Source organism: Argentina anserina, chromosome 4 (assembly GCF_933775445.1).
Source record: "Argentina anserina chromosome 4, drPotAnse1.1, whole genome shotgun sequence".
NCBI lineage: Eukaryota > Viridiplantae > Streptophyta > Magnoliopsida > Rosales > Rosaceae > Argentina > Argentina anserina.
In genome coordinates this window covers 18,736,421-18,761,211 of record NC_065875.1, presented here as the reverse complement: position 1 = coordinate 18,761,211, position 24,791 = coordinate 18,736,421, and the positions used below count along the sequence as shown (strand labels likewise).

Here is a 24,791-nt window from a genome sequence, read left to right as displayed (position 1 = left end):
ATTTACACTTCTAGAGGGAGGCATCTAGCTAGCAACGACGTATTGTTAGCTTCTCTCCACCACGTCTAGGCGTGTCCATGGATCAACCAATCTATTAAATCCAATTTTCCTTACATGCATATCTACTCCACCTGTGTTTATATAAGTGGCATTGAATTGGTTATAATATTCAGATCCTTATTTCTTTTCATATAAAGAGAAGCAATCCCCAGAGCGAGAGAGATAAAGCTCCTCAGCCACGTCTCTCTCCTTCTGCCCTTCTGGACTTATACAACTCCTTTCTCATTTTGCAGTCTGATCCATTCTTCTGTTCAAACTCATTCAACTTTAAACTACTCTCTTATATAAGACATAGGACTTATATATACGAATCTTAATCCTCGTACGACGTCAAGGCCTTGATAGGAAGCAAACGCAGAGAGCTTGGGAGTTTTGGGGAGGTGGGATTTGAATTATTTCATGGTGATCGTAAACAAGGGTGGAAGTGATTGTAGTAAAAAGGGAATGCGACTTGGGAAATACGAGTTAGGGAAGACTCTGGGTGAGGGCAATTTCGGGAAAGTCAAGTTTGCTAAGGACGTCGGCTCCGGCCAACCCTTTGCCGTTAAGATTCTCGAGAAGAAGAGAATCACTGATCTCAATATTGCTGACCAGGTTCTTCTTCTACCCTTTTTTTGTTTTGAGATTATTACTCTATTTGCTTAAAGTTCTGATCTTTTTGTTTGGAAAGTTTCAATCTTTCAATGATGGGAGTTGTGAATAGTGTTGATGATTTGAAAAGGTTTCAATCTTTTAATAATGGGGTCTGTTTTGGTTAAGTTTATATGTTTTTTGCTCAAAGTTGGTGATCCTATTCTTTGGAAAGTTACAATCTTTCATTGATGAGATTTCTGGGTAGTGTCAATGAGTGGAAAAAGTTTCAATCTTTAAACAATGGGTTTGTTTTGAGTTTCTTGATTGTTTTTTTTTTCATCTTTTGTCTTTTGGCTCCAAAGTAGCGATTTTCCTTTGTTTTTCTGAGCTGGAAAATTTTGATCATTCATCAATGGCTTAATGGGTTTTCTGGGTGGAGATTATTCTTTTGATGTTTTAAGTGGTTTTGCGTGCAAGATGTGTTTGCCCCTTTTTTTTATTGTTGTTTTTGGCTGTGTATGAGTTAATGTATAAACCATTTGGCTCTGGTCTAAAACTCTACATAAGAAAAAAAAATGGCATCTTTGATATTCATGAATGATCCGTGACGTTTATTGTTTACAATAAAAATCTGACGTTTTCTGCAACAAGAAACTGAGAATTGGCATTCATTTTGTATGGTGGAATTAAGTAGGCTTGATTTATTTCCGTTTTTGTTTCTGTGTCTATTGGTTTAGTGTTGACAAAAATTCTTCATTGCAGATAAAGAGGGAGATTGGTACTTTGAAGCTTCTAAAACATCCCAACGTCGTCCGATTACATGAGGTATGCAGTATTGTCTTATTGTAGGTCCATTTACTTTCTTATCATGATCCTCAATCATTAGCAAGATAAACTTTTCTGTTTCCACTAATTTCTCATATGATACTGATCCCTTTCCTTAATGGGGTCTAGATCAACTCTGATTGGGATTTCGTGTTGAGCATACTGTTCTTTATTAGTAAAGCACATGCTGTGTTCTTACTAATAATCAATGCAATTACGCGTTTGACATAATCTTTGGTGGGTTAGGTAGCCAAAATTGCGTAGAGTATAGTAACCATCTCCAGTTAGCTTCCTGAATAGGCGTTAGTCCGTATCACTATATCAGCTACCTTTTTTTAAGGAACTATATCAGCTACTTTTACAATTACCAGGACTTTTAATCACTCCTTTACTCTTGGAGATGATTAATCCAGCTAATAACACCCTTCACTGGATGACTCCTCTGAAGTGGCCATAAATCTGGTTTGATAAACATGTGCAACTACTCAGCAGATTTGTTAATTGGTTGCTAATTATGTTGAGCTGGACCATTGAATTATTTTCTTGGGGCTCTGTTTCAATCAACCACACCGCATGACCCACGTGTCCTAATGGCTCCTTGAAAAGAAACCTCTTGCCCCATTCTGCTGGATAAGATCATCAGCATTTTGGTTATGTCCACCAGTGCCTCACCGTATATTGACATCCAAGCATGATTGCCTCAACTTGCATATATGGGATGTTGTTTTCAGTGTATAGTTTAAACTTATTTACCCAAGGATATATAATACAGTCTTAACTATGTCTTTCTTGGACTAATATGAAAAGAAGTTTTCTTAACAGAACGAACATACTAGGATGATGCTCTGATTTTATGGATGACTGGACTTTCAGAATATGAATTTGTTGGAATAGAACTGGTCTTTTATATTACGAGCCACTTGCTTTGCCATTTGCAAAGGAGGAATTGTTATCTATTCGTTCAAGTAATTGTATTAAAACATTGTTCCTTCTGAATGTTTTCCCATTGGTCAACCTATGCCTTTCATATTTGACATGGGATAATGTAATAAACTAAACCATCCTATGGAGTTGAGACATATGCGTTAGCAACTTGGTGCCAATAGTTTATCGAAAAGCTTGGTTGCATATATGATTGAGAAAAGCACTATATATATTCCAACCGATTAACATAATCTTACATGTTAAGTAGGCTCTGCCTTTGATCTCGATTGAACTTAGTTTTCAAACATTAATGTGATGGCCAACAATGCTTCTACTGATTCTGCTGATTTCACTTATCATGGAAACTATGCAGGTTGTGGCAAGCAAAACCAAGATTTACATGGTCCTAGAATATGTTACTGGCGGGGAATTGTTCGACAAGATTGTAAGGAGCCAACATGTTTAATATTATATTTTCAAGAGTCAGAAAGTTGATTATGCTTAACAGTTTCTTATGTTAACAGGCACAAAAGGGAAGAGTTACAGAATCTGAAGGTAGAAGGCTTTTCCAACAGATAATTGATGGTGTGAGCTTTTGCCACAATCAAGGCGTTTTCCATCGGGATCTTAAGGTACTTTCTACTTCTGCAGGAGTGCAGGACACACAGTGTCATATAGGTTTTTAATTTGCTCACGTGTTATATTTTATGTAATTTTGATGGCAGCTGGAGAATATTCTTGTTGATTCCAAAGGGAGCATAAAGATATCTGACTTTGGCCTTAGTGCTTTGCCTCAGCATTTTAGGGTAGGTTATTCCGCTCGACCAATCCAAGCATTAGAGTGTAACATTACGAGTCCTGTAACATAACCCTTGCATTGTGTCTGAATATCAGGAAGATGGCTTGCTTCATACGACCTGTGGAAGTCCCAATTACGTTGCTCCTGAGATCCTCGCTAATAGAGGGTATGATGGTGGCGCCTCTGATATATGGTCATGCGGTGTCATTTTATATGTCATTCTGACGGGGTATCTCCCGTTCGATGATAGGAATCTTGCAGTTCTCTATCAAAAGGTATTGACAACTTCTCTTTGGTCTTTCTTTAGTTATATAGCATTGTAAGTAAAAGTTCCTGTATTATCTGATATTCATTAAAATGAAGCTAACGTTTTTGGATGGCTTTCAGATATTGAAGGGGGATGTTCAGATACCAAAATGGCTATCACCTAGTGCACAGAACTTGATAAGAAGGGTTCTTGATCCAAGTCCTCTCACCAGAATTAACATGATGGACATCAAGTCAGATGAATGGTTCAAGCAGGATTACTTTCCTGCAAAGCCCGATGATGAAGAAGAAGATGTAAACGTTGACACTGAAGCTTATTCAATAAATGAAGAGGTATGAACTAGGTTTTCATCAAAGTTCCACTTTATGCACATATTACTTCCATTATCTGCTAAAGCTGAGACTATTGTTGTTTCTATATCAGCCATCTGAAGGCGAAAAGAGTCCAGATCTGCGGCACTCACCAACCCTTATTAACGCCTTTCAATTGATTGGAATGTCCTCATGTCTAGACCTCTCTGGTTTCTTTGAGAAAGAGGTGAGTGTATAGCTAATCTCACAGCACATTTCTAAATTGGCTTTTCACATCAAATTAGCCCTGAACATTTACTGTATCTGATATCTGGCTATATTAATCTAGGATGTGTCTGAGAGGAAGATCAGATTTACTTCCAACCACTCGGCAAAAGATTTACTACAGAGGATTGAAGAAATTGTTGTAGAGATGGGATACGCTGTTCAGAAGAAAAATGGAAGGGTATGTATTTTGTAACAGGAAGATATCTCTTCACACAGAAGCCAGAAATAGCTGTTTTTAAGGGATATATACAAACTGTTTATGTTGTTTTGGCACATTAGGCTTAAATATCGTCAATATGTTCAATATTTCAGTTAAAGGTGATGCAAGAGAACAAGGGGCAGAGAAGTCTGGGTAGCCTCTCAGTTGCAGCAGAGGTACTTCATTTAAACCAATTCCGAGTGAAACATAAACATGTGTTGTGCTATTTACTTGTTTCTCAAGAAACATATTTGTTACTCAGGTGGTGAACTCATAGTTTTGTCTGTGATTGCATCAGGTGTTTGAGTTAAGCGCAACATTATACGTTGTTGAATTAAGAAAATCATACGGAGATCCATCTGCATATAGACAGGTATATACTCGATTACAGATTACTCACTCTCAACAAACTTATCTATCGCGTTATCTGAGAGGACTGACATCGAATTTTGGGTATGTGCAGTTATGTAAAAAACTATCAAATGATTTAGGCGTTCCGGCTAGCCAAGAGTAGTTGGCCAACGAGGTATTGAAGTCCAATTCTTTGCGGAGTCAAATGGCGTAGCCAGGAGAGATGTGCATAGTATTACAATTTGTGTAAATTCATTTGTTCTTTGAGCGTTACCATGTAAATCTGGTTAATACAATTTGAAATACAATCGGAATGCTAGAGTTTAGAGTATACAATTTGAAATACAATCACAAGAAAGTTTTTCTTGTGAAAATCAGCAGCCCCCTCAAAACTGTTCCAAGCGCAATCACTCATAAGCAGACTTCTTTCTTAGAAACTGAATGATCGTCCCATCATCCCCAACTGGATTGATTAATGCATATATTCAATGCTAGGATTTATTTTGAGTCGGAATCACCAGGGTCTTTAACTTTAAAGCTATAACACTTGTAGCTTGAGACAACCAACTTAATCGGTTCTTTTTTACCTCAACTATTTTAGTGGCTTGAGATAACTGACCCAATAGCTGACAACTGACCCAAAATTTGCCTCTAACTCTCTAAGTACATGGTTAAAAGGAAATGCATTAAAATTATATGTGATGACCTTGTTGTTATAGGAATTTAAGACTAAATAGATTTCCTAGCGTGCATCAATCAATTAATGTATACCGTAACGTATTTTGAAGCACAAGGCTAGGTCTTCTCCTGTTCTTGGGTTTGGATCGACATGGCTTCTAAGAGAACAAAATTAAACGCTTTAAGTAGCTACCTATCAGGATGGTCAAATCTTCCAGGAGAACTTGTTGTTCTGATTCTGGATGAACTGGTGGAACTCATCGACTTCGTTCGTTTTGCCGTAGTCCGCAAGGAATGGCATTCTCTTGCGAAACACTACTATCATGCTACGCAGCGGTGGCGGCCTAATGAGATACTTCCCATGCTTTTGATCCCTTCTTCTGGTTTCAAAGAAGTTCACGATACTACAACCAACGGAAAAATATTGCAAAGCTCACTCTACACCATATCCGAAAGAAGATGCTACATGAACAATCTCGAGTCACCAGCACTGGCTTCTGGAACCAGAAGGCTACTTATTGGCTACTCTAGATGAACATCAAACTAATATAGCTCTTGTTAACCCTTTCTGAACATCAATTTCTCCCATTCTTCTCCCTCCTTTGAAAACCAACGTTGGAGTTACTTCAGAGTACATTTTAATCCTCCAGATGTCATAATTTATAACAGTTGGCTCTTCTACTTGGTAGATTGTGGAACCATTTTCTCAATGTATGATTTTAGTCATTTTTCTAGCCACTCCTCCAGATGTCTACAGGCTCGATTGCCAGAGTCTGTGTACATGTATTTGTGGAATCAACGAGGGGAGAACTATGGCGTGTCACAATGTCCAGAAGTGAAAAAGGCCAAAGCTTCAAGGTTTACAAGGTGATGTTCAGTAGAATAGGAGGTGAAGAACTTATGGAGCAGGTCAAGATGAAAAGTATTGAAGACGAGGCGGTTTTCCTAGGCTGCAATTCAATATCTGTTTTGGCTTCAGAAACTTCAGGTGTCAGCCAAATTGCATATACTATCAGTCTGGCAATGGTTTGGGCGTGTTCAACTTAGATGATGAAACGACTACCACAGATAATGGTTCTCATATTAAGGCCGATCCTGCGTTTTGGGTCATCCCACCGTTCAACTCAGCTAGCTTAAGTCTAAGTACATGAGGCATCCCCTCCCTTCTGATTACAGGCTATTTCAGATCACAGTGCACAGTACTTGCTCTATCTCTGGTTAATGTTCAAACATATTGTAAGAGGATAAAGTTCAACACTTCAATGTAGGCATTTCTGTTTTCGCATAGTTTCATACTTCTTATAAATTTACCTATTTTGACAATTGCAAATCAAAATATGTATTGAGCATGCCAGGAAGGATACTCACTGTGCAACTAGTTTCCATCGATATATAGAACCACGTACGTTCTGTAATAGATACAGAATTGCCGTTTTAAAAAGCTAATCACAGAATTACAGATACATGACATCTTGAGTACATTTGGGAAATCAGACATTAGACCTCTCAACAATGATATAGATAGACAAGAATTTTTTATGTTAATGACTTCGTTACTATTTCCTTCTGCCTCTGATCAGATAACGTTGTTGCTATAGGACTCCGCTTCAGATTATGAATAGATTTCTTGAGTTGCACCAATCGATTGGTATATCATCTCAAAAGGCTCAGGCTATATATTCTCTTAATGTTCTTTTCCTGTCCTTGGGTTTGGATAATTGGATCGATATGGCTTCTAAGAGGACAAAAGTAGCTAGCTAGTAGCTACCTACCAGGACGGTCAAATCTTCCAGGAGGCCTTGTATTTCTGGTGTGGATGAAATGTTGGAGCTCATAGACTTTGTTAATTTTGCCGTAGTCTGCAAGAAATGACATCCCTGCAAAACAGTACTATCATACCACGCAGCGCTGGGGGCCTAATAAGATACTTCCCGTGCTCTATCGATCCCTTCTCGTTTCAAAGAAGTTCATAACACTGGAACCAACCGAAAAATCTTGCGATGTTCACTGTACAGCATAGCCGAAAGAAGAGTCTTCATCAAGAATATCGAGTCACCAGTACTGCCTCATGGAACAAACACGCTACTTCTAGGCTGTAGGCCTGTAGCCATGGTTAGTTGGCTACAGCTACACTAGACAAACATCAAACTACCATCACTCTTGTTAACCCTGTTCGAAAATCAGCTGCTCCCATAGTTCTCCCTCCCTTGAAACACAAAGCAAGACTTGAGAAGGTTATCGTGTCTGCAGATCCTTCCCTTGACCGGAATAGTTGTGTCGTAGTAGCCAAGTTCTATACCGGTGGATGGCTGGCTTCCATGAAATTAAGTAAAGAGCGAGTCAGGAACAACAACGTTGGACTCACATCCCATTGCATTTTGATCCTTCAGATGTCATATTTCATAAGAGCCAGCTCTACCTATGTCATCTTGAAGGAAGCATTTGGTCAGTCGATGTTGATAAATACCACTACTCTGCTCTACATTTATATGCACCATTACCAGAAATTGAGTTCCTAGTACACATTCGTGATCATAACTTGTGGAATCAACGATGGGAAACCCTATGGCACGTCGCAAGGTTAAGAATCTACCAAACCCAATGCTTCAAGGTTTTCAAGGTGGTGTTCATTGAAACAGATGTGGTTTACTCATGCAGCAGGTCGAGGTGAAAAGTATTGGGGACAAGGCTATATTCCTAGGCTACTATTCAATTTCTCTTGTGGCTCCAGAAACTTCAAAATGTCAGCCAAATTCCATATACTATCAGGTTGAATATGTTTCGGGCATGTTCAATTTAGACAAGTTTCAGAATATCACTTGTGTTTATTGGCCCTGGAATGTCGATGCTGCTATTTGGATTACCCCTACTGTTCGACTCTAGCTTAAGGCTAAGTGCATGATGCATCTCTTCCCTTGCGATTTCAGGCTATTCAAAGCACAATACTTACTATCTCCGGTTAATGTTCCAACATATTGATCATGTTCCAAATTTCCAAATCCCTCTGCACTATTCAGGCATTGCTTCCTGTTTTATCGTTCCAGATGGTTTCATACTTTTAACAAATTTACCTCTTCTTCAGCATTTCCACATTAAAATATGTATTCAGCGAATCAAGAATTCAGGATACTTACTATGTAACTAGCTTCAATCTAGTACGGTAAAATAGGTGACAATTATCGAATATATATTTTATACAGTAAAGCTAGCCTTTGATTTATAAAAGTAAATGCTGATACATTCTGATCACAAATAAGAATGGCATGTTTATTAAGTATCTACAGATTTACAGATGCATGATATTTTGAGTAAATTTCAGAAATCAGACAATTGACCTTTCAACAATGATATACTGCATGATATTTGTGTTATTTACAGTAGTAATAACTTATATACATGGTGAATGAGATGACCTATGTAGCACCGACACTTCAAAGGCTTAAGTGTCGGACACTACCCGACACGCCGACACGGCCTGACACAGTGTCCGACACACCACGTGGCGTGTCGGAAAATGTTGACTTTTTTGACACGGCCCGACACGCTGACCGACACGCCACATCAGCATTTTAATTTTTTCTTTTCTTTTTTTTTTAAAAACCTAAGCCCTAAGCCATAACACTAAGTTCCCACATCGCAACTTTCCTTCTGTTTTGCTTCAAAGCAGAGAACGACGCAAAAAAGGCCTTATCTGTGATTCTATGGTGGGAATTGAAGTGGGTCTCTCTAGAATTCAAGAACCCAAGAAAGATTTGACTGCTGAAAATCTGCTAGATGTGAAGAAGAAGAACATTAATATATATATATATATTTACATTAATATATATTAAATTATATATAAATTGCCGTGTTGGGATCTAGGTTTTTAAGATTTGCCGTGTCGCGCCGTGTTGGTGTCGGTGTCGGTGCTACATAGGAGATGACCATTAGATGCAAGTAATCAGACTAAGAAAAATATATATGCAACTAAATCTAGTTTGCAGTACTGCCGCTAAGATCTTCAGTATATACCTGGATCAAGCTGTTGTTTTCTGCAATCTGAAGTTTATCGTTCAATTCAGTCTTGTACTGCTGATCCCTGTCCTCAAAATTACGCATAAACTCAACCTGCAACCAGAATCAATTCTTTCAATAAGTGTGGCAAAAAGCATAATTTAGAAAACTTTTATACATGAAGATGGTCACATTATCTACATAGTCAATCTATGTGACCATCATCATCAGTCTTTAACTCACCTGTTTCTGAAACAAATCAAATTCGTGTGAGCTAAGAGAACCATCGCTATTAGCATCAAGGAGCTCCATCATCTCGCACGCATCTTCCCCTGGGGCACCGAGCTCTTCCATGACTTCCTTAAGTTCCTCCATATTGATTCTTCCATCATCATTCTTGTCAAGAAGGCGGAACACTCTATCACTCTTACTTTGCTCAGTCTCAATGCCTTCACCATTGGCCGATGGAATATCTTTAAGGCGCAATGCTGCAAGTTCTGCTGCAGCCATCATTATAGCCTTGAGCCGCTTTGCCTGATCATCAAGTAGACGTACAAGTAATGCATTCACATGTTTAATCAGAAGACAAAAACCTCCAAAATTAACTGGTTATCAAGTGCATATATCAGTATACCTCTTCTGGGTTTGTAAGACCACTCTTGTACAAAGAGTGGGATGCCGTCCCAGCATCCGCCAACATGTCCATCTCCTGGGTCCTTATCTGTATTTCCATTAAAGGCCTAGTCTTGACACCATCACTCACATCAACTGCCATATGCAAACTCCTATAACCATTCGCCTTAGGCCTAGCAATGTAATCCTTTGTCCTGTGAGGCAACTCCTTCCACAAAGACCGAACAACTTCACGAGTCCTGTAACACGCCCTTTCCCCCATTTCCGCCTCATCTTCTCCAGACCTCGGCTCCAATATAACTCGCAACCCCAACACATCATTCACCTGCTCCGGCTTCCTACCATCCTTCAAAAGCTTCTTCATAGTACTATACCTACTCTTATACCTCCCACTCACCGACACATCCACAACCATCCCCCCCCCCCCCCCCCCCAACAACTGCAAAAGCTGCTCCTTGTACACATCCACCAACGTCCCACTCCCAGTCTCATGACTCCTCAACCATTCATCCACATACAAATACGAATTCGGAAACAAGCACTGGAACGACAAATCCTCCAGCTCCAAAGACAGCCAGTTGGCCCCAACAGCATGAGCTAAAGGCGCATGAATCTTCATCACCTCCAAAGCCACCAACTGCTGCTGATAACTCGGAAGATAACCTATGTGCCTCATCATATCGAGCCTCAAAACCAAGTCCAGAACCACAGCCCTCGTATCGTAAAACGTCAAGCAAAACCTCCTCAATGCAGCTGCACTGTCATCATCCAGGACATCAACCTTGGAAGGGGTGTTCATCACACGCATGCTCTCGTGCAGCAAATGAGCTGTGCCGGTACCAATCTGGTTCCCAACTGCCATGATCGAAATCGCTCCGGCCTCAGCATTCCCAGCCGAAATCACCTCCGCATCCATCTGCACGCAAAATCATCCACAAACCCATAAATCGTCTGCTCGAAACAATTTGAGGATCTCAGCTGTTACCAAACATTTTGCCTGAAGGTCGGCGAGAATTAAGGCGAAAGACAAGGCTTTGGAGAGTGAGGAGCGGCCGTCCGGGGTTCTAGGCAAGGCGTGGAGCAAGGGAATGGAGAGCTTGAGGGCTTTGAAGAGTAAGTGGGACCCACTTCCGGAGAGCATGCCCATTCTCTCAGTGAGCTCGTTGAAGGCTCCGACCAGCTCCACCACCATTTTCCCTCCCGTCTGCTCCATCAGGGCCGCCGTCGTTTTCGAGAAGCAGCGTCGGTGGCATCTCTGCGGAGGTGAGGTGATGCGGAATATGGGCGCAGTGCGGAGGAGGAATCTGGGTATTGGGTCGTGGTGACGGAGGAGGTGGTGGTGAGCGGAGTAGAGCTCCATGGTTGAAAATGGTGTTCTCTTTGCTTTCTTTGGTGGTGGAGAAAGCAGAGACGAGTTGAGTCCATTTATTTTTTTGGTCCAAGAGTTGAGTCCATTTAATGGGAATCATTCCATCAGGTTTCATTAAGCTGGGGCCCACTATCTAAACCCAGAATCATTCTAGTTATTGTAATTCCACAACTACCCAGTAATTTTATGAAAACTCAAAAATACCCACACAAAACCTTATCACTTATTTTAGTAGCCTCTCTTGCCGAAACAAACTCATTTCGTTTAAGTAAGAACATATCGAAGCCTCTCTTTTGTTCTATTATTAGAATTTAATTTAATTTATAAATTCACCCCTTAACTTAACTTTATCACCATTTCTAAACTTTTTTTTGTCTTGGCCGACATATACTTTTGGATCCACCATTATTTACAACCATCAAATTATTTGTAGCAAAAAAACATTTTGTCAATTGAACATAACACATCTTGGTGTGTGCTTTCCAATTAGTACATAAAATAAACTAACAATATATCGTCTCGAGTTATATTTAAATGTCAAAAATATTCATATTCCGGAGAATTTAAAAAGAACAAAGCATAGATATTTTTGATATTTGCATAATAACTAGTCAGGATGTGTGAAATAAGAAACACTATTATACTTTTTTGCATGTGCTATATTTGTGTCAATTAGGCCACCGAGATCACATTATTGACTTTAATTTAATTTTAGGTGTCTAAGTCCTATAACTTTTTATAAAATACAATAGTCTAATAAGATGTCGTTGTATTTCTGGTACCACTGGCCTCTATCATAATATTTTTCAAAAAGTTGGCCTTAACATTAAAATTAATTGCACCATCAACTTAATCAATTTTTAGAATGCCTTAAGTCTTTTATAACTTGATTAAAAATGGGATATTGCCATAAGTTGTGTTATATTCCTAGAAATACCGACCGTTATCAAATTTTTCTCATCGGCCAGACCTTAAAAGGTTAAAATCTTGATCAAATATCAATGCTCGTTGACTTTTCCATTCCCTTTCACAATTTTTCTCATGTGAGATACTTTATAAAGTCGAAACCTTAATCAAATGTCATAATAGACAAAAAGATAGCACCATCTTTCTGTTTCCATTAACTCTTCAATCTGTTTTCACAATTTTTCTCATGTGCGAAGTCTTAGAAAGTTGAAACATTGATCAAGTGTCATAAAGATAGAAAGATGGTACCATCTTTATTTCCCTATTGACTCTTCGATCTATTTTCACAATTTTTCTCATTTGTCAGACCTTAAAAAGTTGAAACCTTGATGAAGTGTCATAGACGACAGAAAGATGGTGCCATCTTTTTGTCCTTGTTGACTCTTCATCAAGCTTTTGATACTGCTTTTGCTAGTTGAGAATTTCATGCTGCTTTTGCTCGTTGAGAATTTCCTGGTGTTGCTGCTGGTTGATTATTTTGAGCTGCATTGGGAGACGAATCTCGTTTTCTAATCTATCTCAGCTGAATCGATGGTTCTCTGGTTTATTTGAGATGGCTTCGTCCATGTCAAGTTCTATGTTTTCATCGATCATGAAAATATAAACCTCTATGGTAAGTTTTGGAACCATTTTGTCTAAATGCTCTACCAATTCCTCAAATGTGTTTTTTTTTTTTTACGTTTCTATTCAGACCTCCACTTTGGCTATATACACATCATTTGATTTTTGAACAATTTTATTTCATGTTCTACCTCAAGAGCTGTAACTATCACAGGTTTTTGTCTTCAGTCTTGTCCGCCATATATTTTCTCAGTCTTTTCAAATTGTGTATCACTTGTACTTTTTTTTTCTTCAAATTTTTAGATCTACAATCTATCATAACAATTGAATACACTCTCATCTTCATACATATATATTTGGAGATATGTTCAAAGAGCTCTTACTAGATCGGTGTGAATTCAATGAAGAACAACTATAACAAAAATTTTAGATTTTCAGAACCCAATCCATGATCATATATGCTTGGATGAAATTGCATCTTCATAGACGAAATATATATAATCAATGAAGACGATGTACTATCTTTGAGTCATTGTGACGACCCCATTATGCAATCACCCCCTTCCTTTCTCCCCAATTTTCACTATCTATTGCTCTACTCATTGATACATGCAATTCAATTCAGCCGGTTGATAAAAAAATGGTTGAAACTAAGAGCATCTGCATCGGCGAGCATCTGCATCGGCGAGCATCTGCAGGCGAGCTGCTCGAGCAGGAGGAGGGACCGGCCGGAGGAGCTCGAGCAGGAGGAGATGAAGCTCGCACCGGCAAGCAGGAGGAGGCGAGCTACTCGCCCAGTCAACCGAGCTGATTTGCTCGCCCGATCGCTCGAGCAAGTTTTGCTCCGGCGTTTGCTCGTCCGCCTGGCGGAGCCCACCGCCTGTGGGTGACGTCAGGCACAGGCCGATTTTTTTTCTGTTAGGCGCGTGCAATGCACGCGCTAGTTAAAACAAAATACGAGTCAATAAATGGCTGACACGTGTCTCACCGAATGGGCCAAGGGTTTAATAGATCTGGGCTTTTCATTTTGAATCAGAAATTTCGATCAAACAGCCAGAATTAATTGGCAACGGCTACTATTTGATCAGAACGGAAATAAACCCAAAAAATTGTAAAAAAATCCCAAAAATTTCAAAACTCTCCCAAAAAATTGCATATAAATAATACTTCAATTTGTTATGAACTCACACCAATTTGTGCACAACAAATTTCATATATTCCTCCATCTCCTCTCTCATTTCGTTTAGCATTTTTTTTCCCAAACAATGGGCACCCATTGGCTTCTTTCCGAAGATTTACAAATGTGCATCTCTTTTGTCCGTCATAGCGTTGATGAATACGATGGTAACAAACAAAAGAGGGACAAATTGTAGGAGACAATTCATGCCAATTTTATGCAAAATTGGGAGCTAGCACAAGGTGAGAAACCTTCGAAAGAGCCGAGGACCTGAGTCGCGCTCGCTTCTCACTACAACAAGTTCAAGCTACTCTTGCAAAAATGGGGCGAATTTTAGCGACAGCACGACAACGTCTAGCTAGCGGAACTTCGTTAATGGATGAAGTAAGTTTACATTGTTTTATCATATATTATAATTTTTATTTGATTATATATATAATTAAATTATGTAATTTATATATCTAATTTTTTTAAATATGTAGCATTGTTTACATTATTTGTTATAATATATATAATTTGTTACATTATTTGTTTTATTTAATTTATTTAAATTATGTAATTAAATAAGTACCTAATATAAGTTTTTTACATCAGGAACGACAAGCTCAATCATGTTACTATAATGCCAAGAAGAAAAAATTTACACACTTTAAATGTTGGGAAATGGTTAAATATCATCCATCTTTCGTTGCGGTGCTACCTACTACTCCATCTTCATATGCAACTAGTTACCACGGTACTCCTTCCGCAACTGAATCATCTCCAACCATCAATTTGGATGACGACCAATTGAATGAGACACCTCAAAGCAACACGGCAGCTCCATCGAGTCCACCTAGACAAATGGGAACCAAGGCGGCAAAGGAAGCTAGGCGCCAAAAGAAACACGGTAAGACTCCTATTGAGCAACAGGTGGAGGTTTTGCATACCATTGCAAGTGACCAAGCATCATGGCATACCAAGAGGCTAGCCCATAATGAAAGTGAGCTTAATTATTATGCGGAGTACATAGACATTCAAAAGCGGAAAGAAGCAAGGGCAGAAGAAGAGTTACGATTGAAGAAACAAGAGAATGACACAAGGATCATGACAATGGATTTGGAGGTTATGACCCCAATCTCGAAAATGTATTTTACCAAGAGGAAACTAGCAATCCTTAATGAAGGAGAAGCTAGTCAAGATCAACCTACCGATGAAACATATTCGGATTGTTATCACCCAAGTTGCGTGTTTTTTCCATAGTAGTTATAATATTGTACTAAGAATAAATCTGGGTTTGGCTCGTCATTTTATGTAATTTAAATTTTTCGAGAAATAAAATACAATTTATTTATTAAGTTGAAATTGAAATACACATTAAATTAAAACACATACTGAAATTAAACACAAGCTTAATAATTAAACACAAATATCATGAAAACACACAATAAAACATATTTAAAGTATTTCACCGGTTTTCACTCTCCAAATGTGTTTCACCAAGTCTCTCTAGAGCTCTCGATGGATGTAAGCGGATTCGAGATTGGCAACACGGTCGTGAAACCGTTGTATATTAGCTCAATCTCTACTGATTGGCTCAAAAAGAACTCGATTCCCTTGTACATTCACCGGCCCATCATAAACCCGGAAAGCCCTCGATGGGTTTTGCAAGTCTTCTTCTTCCTCATCATCATCCTCATCATCCACATACTCTTCCTCAACAAACATGTTATGCAATATAATGCAAGCTAACATGATGGTAGTCATTACCGATTTGTGGTGCAATGTACAACTATGACGTATAATTGCCCATCGAGATTGTAAGATATCAAATGCCCTCTCCACATCTTTCTGGTATGCCTCTTGTTTCTTTGCGAAGAGCTTATCTTGCGGCGTCTGGAGATTGGAAATTGTTTTGACAAATATAGAGTACCTTGGATATATTCCGTCAGCTAGATAATAAGCTGTGGTGTACCTCTGTCCGTGGACTTCGTAGACGACAGTTGGGCCTCTTCCGGCAAGGATCTCTGAGAACACATTCGATAGGTGGAGCACATTAATGTCATTTTTAGCTCCAGGACACCCAAAAAAACTGTGACATATCCACGTATCATACGAGGCCACTACCTCTAGGATAATCGTTCGGCGACCCTTTCGCCCCGAGTATGCCCCTTGATAGGCGGTTGGGCAGTTCTTCCACTCCCAATGCATGCAGTCGATGCTTCCAATCAAACCTGGAAAACCTCGGCGTTCGCCTTTACCTAGTAGTCGTGTGAGGTTTGCCGGTGTTGGACTGCGAAGGTATCTTGGACCATAGAGATGAACCACTTGGCTGCAAAACTCCTTCATACATTCCAGGGTAGTCGAGCCCCGGTCATCTTTTGTTGGGGAAGTAGCCCTAGCAAACCAGTGGCGTCTTCTCTTTGATGCCAAGACATGTCGTGGTTGTAGAGGTCCGTCATGATAATGTTGAATCGGTCTCTGCTCATCATGTACCTCCGGCGAAAGTCTTGAGCGTCGAAAATTAGACGTTCGATGAAGTAATCTTCCATGAGATTGCGTCCCCTAGATAGCCTCTGACGTGGCTTATTCGGTTTTTTACCGCGACGTGAACCGCTTGGTCGTGTTGATTCATCATCGTGTTGTGCTTCTGCCATGACCACCTGATTCACGAATGATTGCTCCATATCGTCATCATCTTCTTGTTGACGTTGTCTCCGCCTGAAAAAAATTGTGGAAACTGAAAGGATTCATCAGAGTGATGAACAAGGAAATGTTGTTAAGTGTTTAGATTGAATGATGAGTTATATGCTCAGATTCTTCACAATTGTGTGAGTATAGAATGTGTGATATTAAACGTTTTATAGCAAATTGGTCAAAAATCTTATCAGAAATTTGGTCAAATTATTTTGCCGACAGTGACACGTGTCAATTCTCTACTAGTCAAAAATCTTATCGGAAATCTGCTCCAATTATTTTACCGACAATGACACGTGGCAGTGACACCTATCAATTATCTATTAGTCGAAAATCTTATCGGAAATTTTGGATAATATTGAGTCGATAATGACACGTGGCACATTATTATTGGTTGTAAATATATCTGGTAAAAAAATTAATCATTTCACAACAAGACAAAATTGAATTGCTCAAGCAAATTGTAAATGAGTGTGTGAAAAAATCGATTTGCTTAAGCAAAATATGAAATCGATTTGCTTGAAGCAATCTGGAACCATCTTTTACTTGAGCAAAACTATTTTATGGGTGCAGATGCTCTAAGAGGTCCCTTGAAACTAATCCAGCAAACCTAAGAAACTCAAGATTACACATTGATATTCTCATAATAGCTTTCAGTAACTTGATATAAGGATATATGACCACTCATGGGACATGCCAAATGATACCAAAACTTCAATTATGGCGGTGTTAGTTCACTTTGGGGTAGGCGATGGTTAGAAAGAGCTTCAAGCTATCAATTATTTTAAAAGGGCATAACAGGAAAATAAAATTTACAGGGAGATACACTTAGTAAAAAGAGAGGTACATCTAGAATCTCCTTTTTTTGGTATCATAGCATTAGCTGCCAAGACATGTCTGTTACGGTGTTTAAAAAGATATTCCACACCATCTTCTCATTCTTTTCATTCTCCTTGTCTATCTCCTCATTCACATGTTGGATGCAGTTTTTATAGAAGACTAATGCACATACCTCGTTTTTAAAATATTCTTCTTCATTTTTGTTGTAACTCTTTTCAAAGTCTTCACCCCTCAATGTCGACTTGCAGGTTCTCTATTTTGTTGGCGAGTCTCCTCTAAAGAGAATGATGCAGAGATTTTGTTTTCTGCTTCCTTTTCTTATTTCCAGGACCCTTTTTTTTGGCTTTTTTTTCTCATTTTTTCTTTCTTCTTTCTCTTTTTTGTTTGTTTGTGCTATCTGAACAAATGAGTGATACATCATCAACCCTTTTCTCCGATGATGTTAGAAGGGCAGGATGGTAATACAGATGTTGAAGCTACTCCCTGCATTTAATAACAATTATTGATGATTAGTGTAGATCAGAGGTTGTTACATAAATGGTTGGTTTTTATTGTTTTTTTTCTTTCTATTTTGAAGTATGATTCTATGAAAAAAGTCATATAATACAAACAACATTATCGATGCACACAAAATCGGGGGTTTTTAGTTATTTTCTTTTATATGTAATTAATTAAGTTGAAACGACACGACTCAAAACTAATTTATTTATGCAAATAAAACTCAATTTAAATTAACTATAACCCAAATTTTTGGTTGGGCTGTCTACGTATCTTTTATAAGGGACCAAGTTATTCGTAGTTCAATAATTCCCCAAGCTAAAAATCTGATTTAACGGAAACCACGGAACCTACAACCGCCAACGGTCAATACTAAAGCTCGGTATCCCAGACCTTCACATTTACAACAAGCCCACAACACTCACCTTGACAACGCAAACCTAATCGCCCTACCGGTTCGTATATCCCGAACACATCAACACAACCGACACACATAACTGATATCATAACCATCCTTCATCACGCACACAACACCATATTCGTTTATCAATCAAGACAATCACATTATTAGCACATGACTAACAATCGATACAAACACATAGTAGCCAACATTAAAGGAACACAATGTTTACGTCAATAACAAATTATTCCTACCAACGATAATCTAGATCAACAACATCATACGATAATCAAATTTGTCGATAAGTTCGTATTGACAAATGCTACTCAATGGAGCAACTCACTGCCCCAAAAACTCCCACACGCGCGTGCCACATCGGCTGCATGTGGGCCCCACGCGCCACTACCCTCCGACCAATACAAAACGACTTCACTCCAACATGAAAGTTATAGATCATTAAAAAACAAACCTTTATCATGACGGCGTCGAATCCCAAATTGGTCGCGAAGTGGCCAGAAATCGCAAAGATGCCGACGGGGGGTTGACTTCTGAATCTCTTATTTGAAACTCGATTCGAGTTTCAAGGCGCATGGAATCACGACCAGAAGGAGGATCAAGACCGAACAGTAGTAATCCCGAGCTTCTGAGTCGTCGGAAAAAGTTGCAGCGGCGACGATGACATTTGTAGGATTTTCCAGCGGTCACTGCACCCTGCATGGTGGTCGGTCAAGCCTGTGACTTAGCTCAAACGGAAGCCAACATCGAGTTGAACGTTTTGGTAGGTGGAGCATGTCGTGGCTTCACTGGACGCCGGAGAACGAAGGGAGAGAAGGTCCGGCGTTTTTTCTTGAAAAATGGCGATGAACAGTGGCACTGAGGTATATTAGAATTTCTCCCATTTTTCTCTTTAAAATTCCATATTTATACTATTTTCCAAAAATACCTCATACCCTTTTTGATTCGTAACTTTTTCATACGAACTCCGATTTGGGCGTGCCGCATGTCTACGAATTTGTATTGATGAGCCATACAACTTTCGTGAATGAAGTTTTCTCGAAAAACTTACACATCGAAAAGTTAATATTTAGAGTCTCTACACTTAGTACGATTCCCGATAAAGGTAAAAGTAAAATCGTAAGGGTAAAAGTAAAATCGTAAGGGTAAAAGATTCGGGGCGTATCAAGGTAGTCACATAAGTATTAGAATTATGAAGTCGAAACCTTGATCGAGTGTCAAAGGGGACATAAAAAGATGGCCTCTCCATTGACTCTTCCATCCATTTTCCCAATTTTTCTTATGTGTGAAGCTTTAAAAAGTCGAAACATTGATCAAGTATCATATGAATAGAAAGATAGCGCCATCATTATGTCTTCATTGACTCTTCGATCCGTTTTCACAACTTTTCTCATGTGCTAGGCCTTAGAAAGTTGAAATCTTGATCAAGAGTCAATACGGAGGTGAGGACATAAGGATGTCTCAATCGACTCTTTTGTTAATTTTAGCGTGCACATGACCAGTCAAATTCCTTAAAATATGATCGGGTCATAGAATTGCATCATCTTTATATCTTCATTGACTGTTCCGTTAATTTGAGTGCGCACGTGACTAATCAAATTCTTTTCATAAAATTAAATTACGTCATTCAGGCACTAAGAATTGTGAACACTCCTATCTTCTTTTATAACTAGAGTTTACGGTTCGTTTTTAGAAAATGGATTGACCCACGTGTCGGGATCGAGTCGAGGCAACACGGTGGACTCTACCACAGAGAAAAACACAATATACCCATGAACCCATCACTCCCCTCACTCGGAGTCTTAAACCCTAAATCACTCTGCAACCTCCTCACTGGGGAAAACCCCAAAGCCATGCCACCAAGCCCGACGCTCTAACACCTCTCTCCGTCGCCATGTCCGCCTTATCCAGACGCCTCATTTCCCGCCTCCGCCTCCTCTCCCTCAACCCCGCCACCTCTTCTTCCTCCTCCTCCTCTACTTTCACTACCCTACCCCATGCGACGTCGTATTCTCATATCTTCCGATACTTCGGCTCCGAGGCCTTGGTTGATGTGTCCGAGATCGCCGCAGACCCGTGCCGGATTATTGAGGCCAAGCCCGGAGTTATGACGCCGCAATCCAAGCGCACCGGAGTCATCGCCGTCAAGTGTGGGATGTCGGCGCTCTGGGACAAATGGGGCGCTAGGGTTCCGATCACCGTGCTTTGGGTCGATGATAATATCGTCTCTCAGGTTAAAACCCCCGAGAAAGAAGGAATCACAGCCCTACAGGTAATGCTTTCTCTCTCTTTGTTTTGGTTTTGTTGATTACTAATTGAATTTGATTAGTTTCATTATTGTTAGGACATAATTATAGGGTTACTGAAGTTTGTAAAGTATTGATTCATTCGTTAGAGGCAATAGTCCAAGTTGTTTAGTACTGTTTGATTTGGGGATAGTTGTTTAGTGAAAAATGAGTTCTTGCTGTTCATAATCTCGAAAAGCTTCGAAGTTTAATATGTTGGCTTATCCATTTCAGTTCAGTATGACACTTCTCTTTAGAGAATTTAGTCGCCTACTGTTTATCAAATTTGTATATTGGAAAGTTTTTTTAGAGGAGGGATTTTAACTGTGGGATGGCATACTTGTGGTGCTAGTTAGATTGGTTGCGGGCAGAAGAAAGCAAAACATCTGACAAAGCCTGAAGTGGGCCATTATAGAGCTCAGGGTGTCCCACTTAAGAGGAAACTGAGGGAGTTTCCTGTAACAGAAGATGCGCTCCTCCCTGTCGGTATGCCAATCGGTGTTCGCCATTTTGTTCCAGGCCAGTATGTTGATGTGACAGGAATCACGAGAGGGAAGGGTTTCCAGGTGAACTATTATTCTCTTTAGCTCATGGCGTATCTGTTGTCAGTATTCAATTCCAGAGTTGTTGTATGCTCTTCTTCAAGCCTAGTCAATGCATTTATTTGTGGATATACTGAGTGAATTTCATAAACTTGGTATTCATGGTAATTGTAATATTTTCTGTGCCCAGGGTGTGATGAAAAGGCATAACTTTCGAGGAGGGCCAGCAAGTCATGGTTCTTCTAAGTTTCACCGAGGTGGTGGTTCTACTGGTCAGAGAGATGATGCTGGAAGGGTATGTATGGCTTCATTTGAGTGTTTATCTTGTCTCTTAATTCTTTTATCAAGCCCACAGCATCTGTTAATGAACTCTGCTGGAATCTATATATGCTTGACTATTCTGGTTTTGAATCCCAATGAGATGACTTGGGTTAAAAATAATCTTCTTCATTATTAGTTTGCTGACAATGTCTGTATACTCCTTAATTGTCTATATATTTGGTATAGTTCACCTGCTATAGCTTTTTTCCTGTACTAGTTAGTAGTAAACACAACAACAGTTGTGTGACGTAAATTGTTTTAGAACTTATCCATTTTATGTTCAAAAGTAATCATGTTCAGAAATTGCTGAATGGTTTTCAATGACTACTCGTCACAAAAATAAATAAATATATTCCCCAATGTAGTAAATTCCTTTGGGTTGTGAGTTTTTGAAATTTTGACTTGTCTGAACAGGTATTTAAAGGCAGAAAGATGCCTGGGCGCATGGGTGGGAAACAGAGAACGGTGAAAAATGTATGGATCTACAAAATTGACCCGGCAAGGAACTTGATATGGGTGAGAGGCCAGGTATGCTTCCCACTTAGATTTACTTTAAAAAAAATAGATGATGGAATAATAAAGGGCATGGATGGTCCAAAATTGAATCTTCCCCAGCAATTGCTCTATGACCATGAATGATCTTAGAAGTGTTCATACACTGGGATAAAATGGAGATGAATGATTGTGTGTTGGGCAGATATGGTTTAATGAGAATGTTGATGAACTTGCTTGAAACGTTATTCTAGAAACAAAAGGAAATGTCCGACACTAAAATTTTTCATAATTTCAAATCCAGGTTTGGTGTACCCTTCTCAGATGTCGGGTCTTGGCCAGTTGTGGTCCTTTTGAATGTACCTCAATTAAAGCTGTTGGCTGTTCTTACAGGTCCCAGGTGCTGAAGGAAACTTTGTGTTTATAAAGGATGCTTTCTACAAGAAACCCGATGTCTCGATGTTACCATTTCCAACTTACTTTGCTCCAGAGGATGAAGATCCAAGCACGCTAGAACCCCTGGTTGCTGATCTTGGAGAAGTAGATCCATTTATGGCGGCAGATTAGGCCGGAGCTGATTTTCAAAACAACCACTTGGAAGAGATCTCAGTTTTTTGACTCCAGCCAAATCGAGCACGGCAGCTCTTCAGGGTACAAGACCAGTCGAGAGGCTATTGATTTGATTGTTTTCCAAAGTTACTTTTGTTATAGAAATGCAGTTGCCGAGGTTGTAACATCGTAGCCGAGTCTAGTTCATTCAACATTTCAACCTCATATTTCAATACCGACCAACAATGTTTTGAAATAATTTTTGCTCTGTTTTCTCTGTCGACTACAGATTCCATGCTTAATTCGTTCCCCCACTCTCTGTCGACATTTTTCGACACCAATGTGCATAGTGTTTACTCTCCAAGGCATATAGAAGGTGAAAGAAACCAAAAATGATGCATTCTTGGCTTCTGATCCAAAAACCCAGAATTGTCAAAAGTCAAACCCCGACTGCAAGTCTGAACCCTTTATATCATTAAATTTGACCTAGTTGTGCAAAACCCTAATTTCTAATTTCCCCACAGCTCTCAACCCTCATCATCCTCTGCTAGGGTTACCGTTACTCTCAAATGCTCGTGGGATGGCAATGAAGCGACCCCTCCCGGAATCGGAGAAGCGCCTCTGCGGCGGGTGCGGCTCGTCGGAGCGGTGGCTCCTCCACTACATCCGCCTCCGCGGAACCTTCCAGCGTCTCTGCACCAACTGCGTCCTCAAAAACCACCCGGGCCTCTTCTGCCCCGTCTGCCTCGACGCCTTCGACTTCGACCACCCCCTCCCGGCGCGTGAGCGCGTCATGTGCGTCAAGTGCCCCTCCATCGCCCACCTCGCCTGCGCCAACTCCCCCTCCTTCCAGTGCCCTCCCTGCTCCTCCTCCTCCGCCGCCGCCTTCTCCTTCTTCAGCAACGCCGCCCTCGGCAGGGAGTCCGCCATGGCCTTCGTCGCCGCCGCTAAAATCGCCGCCAACTCGATGAAGAAGGCCGCCGCCGCCGCCAGGAGCGACGCCGAGCGCCGCGTCAGGGAGGCCGTGTCGGCCAAGAAGCGCGCCCGGGAGGCGCTGGAGGTGCTGGCGTTTCTGGTGAGTAAAGAGAAGGAGGAGAAGGACTCCAAAGGCGGCGGTGGTGAGCTCAATTCCGGCCAGAAGGCGAAATCGGAGATGATGAATCCGGGTGCAATGCAGGTTCTGGCCAACCTTGCTACTTCTATGGCGACGGAGGGGACCAATGGGGTGAGGCCTAATCAGCTGCAGAGCAATGACAGGGAGGAAGGAGCTTGATATCTCAGGTTTGGTATGTGCATTGTTTGAAATGATGATCATGATGCTCAGTTTTCAGCTATGGCAGTAGTTTTGAGTCTCTTTGTTAGTTGCAATTTTAATTTGATGCGGCGCCTTAGAATATCTCTGGCGACTATATAGATCATTTGTTGTTGTGTATTCATTCTTCCCGCATACAGTTTAGTGTAGCTGATAATCAATGTGACTCTCCGGTCTGCTGCTCTGTATCTACTCTGTTTGTCATACTCTTCTTTTGGCCAGTTCAGCATGAAAAATTATGTGGTGCATTTGGCTATAAATTCTAAAAAATGATCTGTGTGATGGCTTTTTGCTTATTTGTTTTGTTTGTGTTATGTTTTGCTTTGAAAGTTAATATACTAGGAGAAGCTGGAAGTATGAAATTCGCATAAGTTCAGGAAAATTCTGATTCGTTCATTAAAAACTTCTTAGTAGTTTCATGGTCTTCGTTTAAATCACATTGGAAGTCCCAAATAGGTAATGCTGTGTGTATTAAAGTTATAATGTGGAGTTGGTATGTCTGAGAACAAATGCACATTGGTATGTCACTGAGTTTCGGTAATTCTATCATTGTCCCAACTAGATTCCTGAGTATTTTTTACTAATGCTAATTTGGAACTTATGAATAGAGGTATTCATTGATCTATGCCTAAGTCTCAAAATGAATTCTACAAGTGTCAACTGCATCTGCAAAACTCCAAAACCCGTTGTAGCCTGTTTTAACTTTTAAGAAAGGAATATCTTACTGGGAAGTTGATATGACATTCCAACATGTTGTTCGATTTTATGTTGTTTTCTCCTTGTTGGCTTGGTTACCATATGTCGTCGGTCTGGAGAACTCGAAAAGGAGAAAATAGATCAAAGAAAGGATGAACATCGGAGGGACAATAGTAGCCTGAGTGGAGAAGAAAGATCAAAGAATGAGTAG

At 40.0% G+C, this 24,791-nt stretch overlaps 4 protein-coding genes across 7 annotated transcripts; 3 read left to right on the top strand and 1 right to left on the bottom strand.

The window, feature by feature from the left end:
• Nucleotides 1-94: 94 nt before the first annotated feature.
• Nucleotides 95-4,963, top strand: LOC126792836 (CBL-interacting serine/threonine-protein kinase 1). The gene is made up of 12 exons (XM_050519314.1): nucleotides 95-654; nucleotides 1,396-1,458; nucleotides 2,756-2,827; nucleotides 2,907-3,014; nucleotides 3,108-3,188; nucleotides 3,277-3,456; nucleotides 3,569-3,781; nucleotides 3,873-3,986; nucleotides 4,089-4,205; nucleotides 4,340-4,402; nucleotides 4,525-4,599; nucleotides 4,690-4,963. The coding sequence occupies exons 1-12, from the start codon at nucleotides 460-462 to the stop codon at nucleotides 4,738-4,740; spliced, it is 1,332 nt and encodes a 443-aa protein (XP_050375271.1). The 5' UTR covers nucleotides 95-459; the 3' UTR covers nucleotides 4,741-4,963.
• Nucleotides 4,964-6,654: 1,691 nt separating this feature from the next.
• On the bottom strand, nucleotides 6,655-11,281 carry LOC126790478 (probable GTP diphosphokinase CRSH, chloroplastic). 4 transcript variants are annotated; one of them, XM_050516723.1, is made up of 5 exons: nucleotides 10,879-11,281; nucleotides 9,883-10,797; nucleotides 9,492-9,782; nucleotides 9,267-9,362; nucleotides 6,655-7,684 (listed from the first exon to the last, which is right to left on the bottom strand). In XM_050516723.1, exons 1-5 carry the CDS (start codon nucleotides 11,239-11,241, stop codon nucleotides 7,649-7,651), a joined length of 1,701 nt encoding a protein of 566 aa, XP_050372680.1. In that variant the 5' UTR covers nucleotides 11,242-11,281; the 3' UTR covers nucleotides 6,655-7,648. The 4 variants fall into 4 exon arrangements, with proteins under 4 accessions (XP_050372680.1, XP_050372681.1, XP_050372677.1 ...); XM_050516724.1 differs by having other exon boundaries at nucleotides 6,655-7,674; XM_050516720.1 differs by lacking the exon at nucleotides 6,655-7,684 and adding an exon at nucleotides 8,578-9,022.
• Nucleotides 11,282-20,186: 8,905 nt separating this feature from the next.
• On the top strand, nucleotides 20,187-22,804 carry LOC126791065 (50S ribosomal protein L3-2, mitochondrial). The gene is made up of 5 exons (XM_050517463.1): nucleotides 20,187-20,655; nucleotides 21,025-21,234; nucleotides 21,401-21,505; nucleotides 21,946-22,059; nucleotides 22,417-22,804. The coding sequence occupies exons 1-5, from the start codon at nucleotides 20,278-20,280 to the stop codon at nucleotides 22,588-22,590; spliced, it is 981 nt and encodes a 326-aa protein (XP_050373420.1). The 5' UTR covers nucleotides 20,187-20,277; the 3' UTR covers nucleotides 22,591-22,804.
• Nucleotides 22,805-22,980: 176 nt separating this feature from the next.
• On the top strand, nucleotides 22,981-24,147 carry LOC126791529 (uncharacterized). The gene has a single exon (XM_050517986.1). The coding sequence runs from the start codon at nucleotides 23,153-23,155 to the stop codon at nucleotides 23,843-23,845; it is 693 nt and encodes a 230-aa protein (XP_050373943.1). The 5' UTR covers nucleotides 22,981-23,152; the 3' UTR covers nucleotides 23,846-24,147.
• Nucleotides 24,148-24,791: the final 644 nt, after the last annotated feature.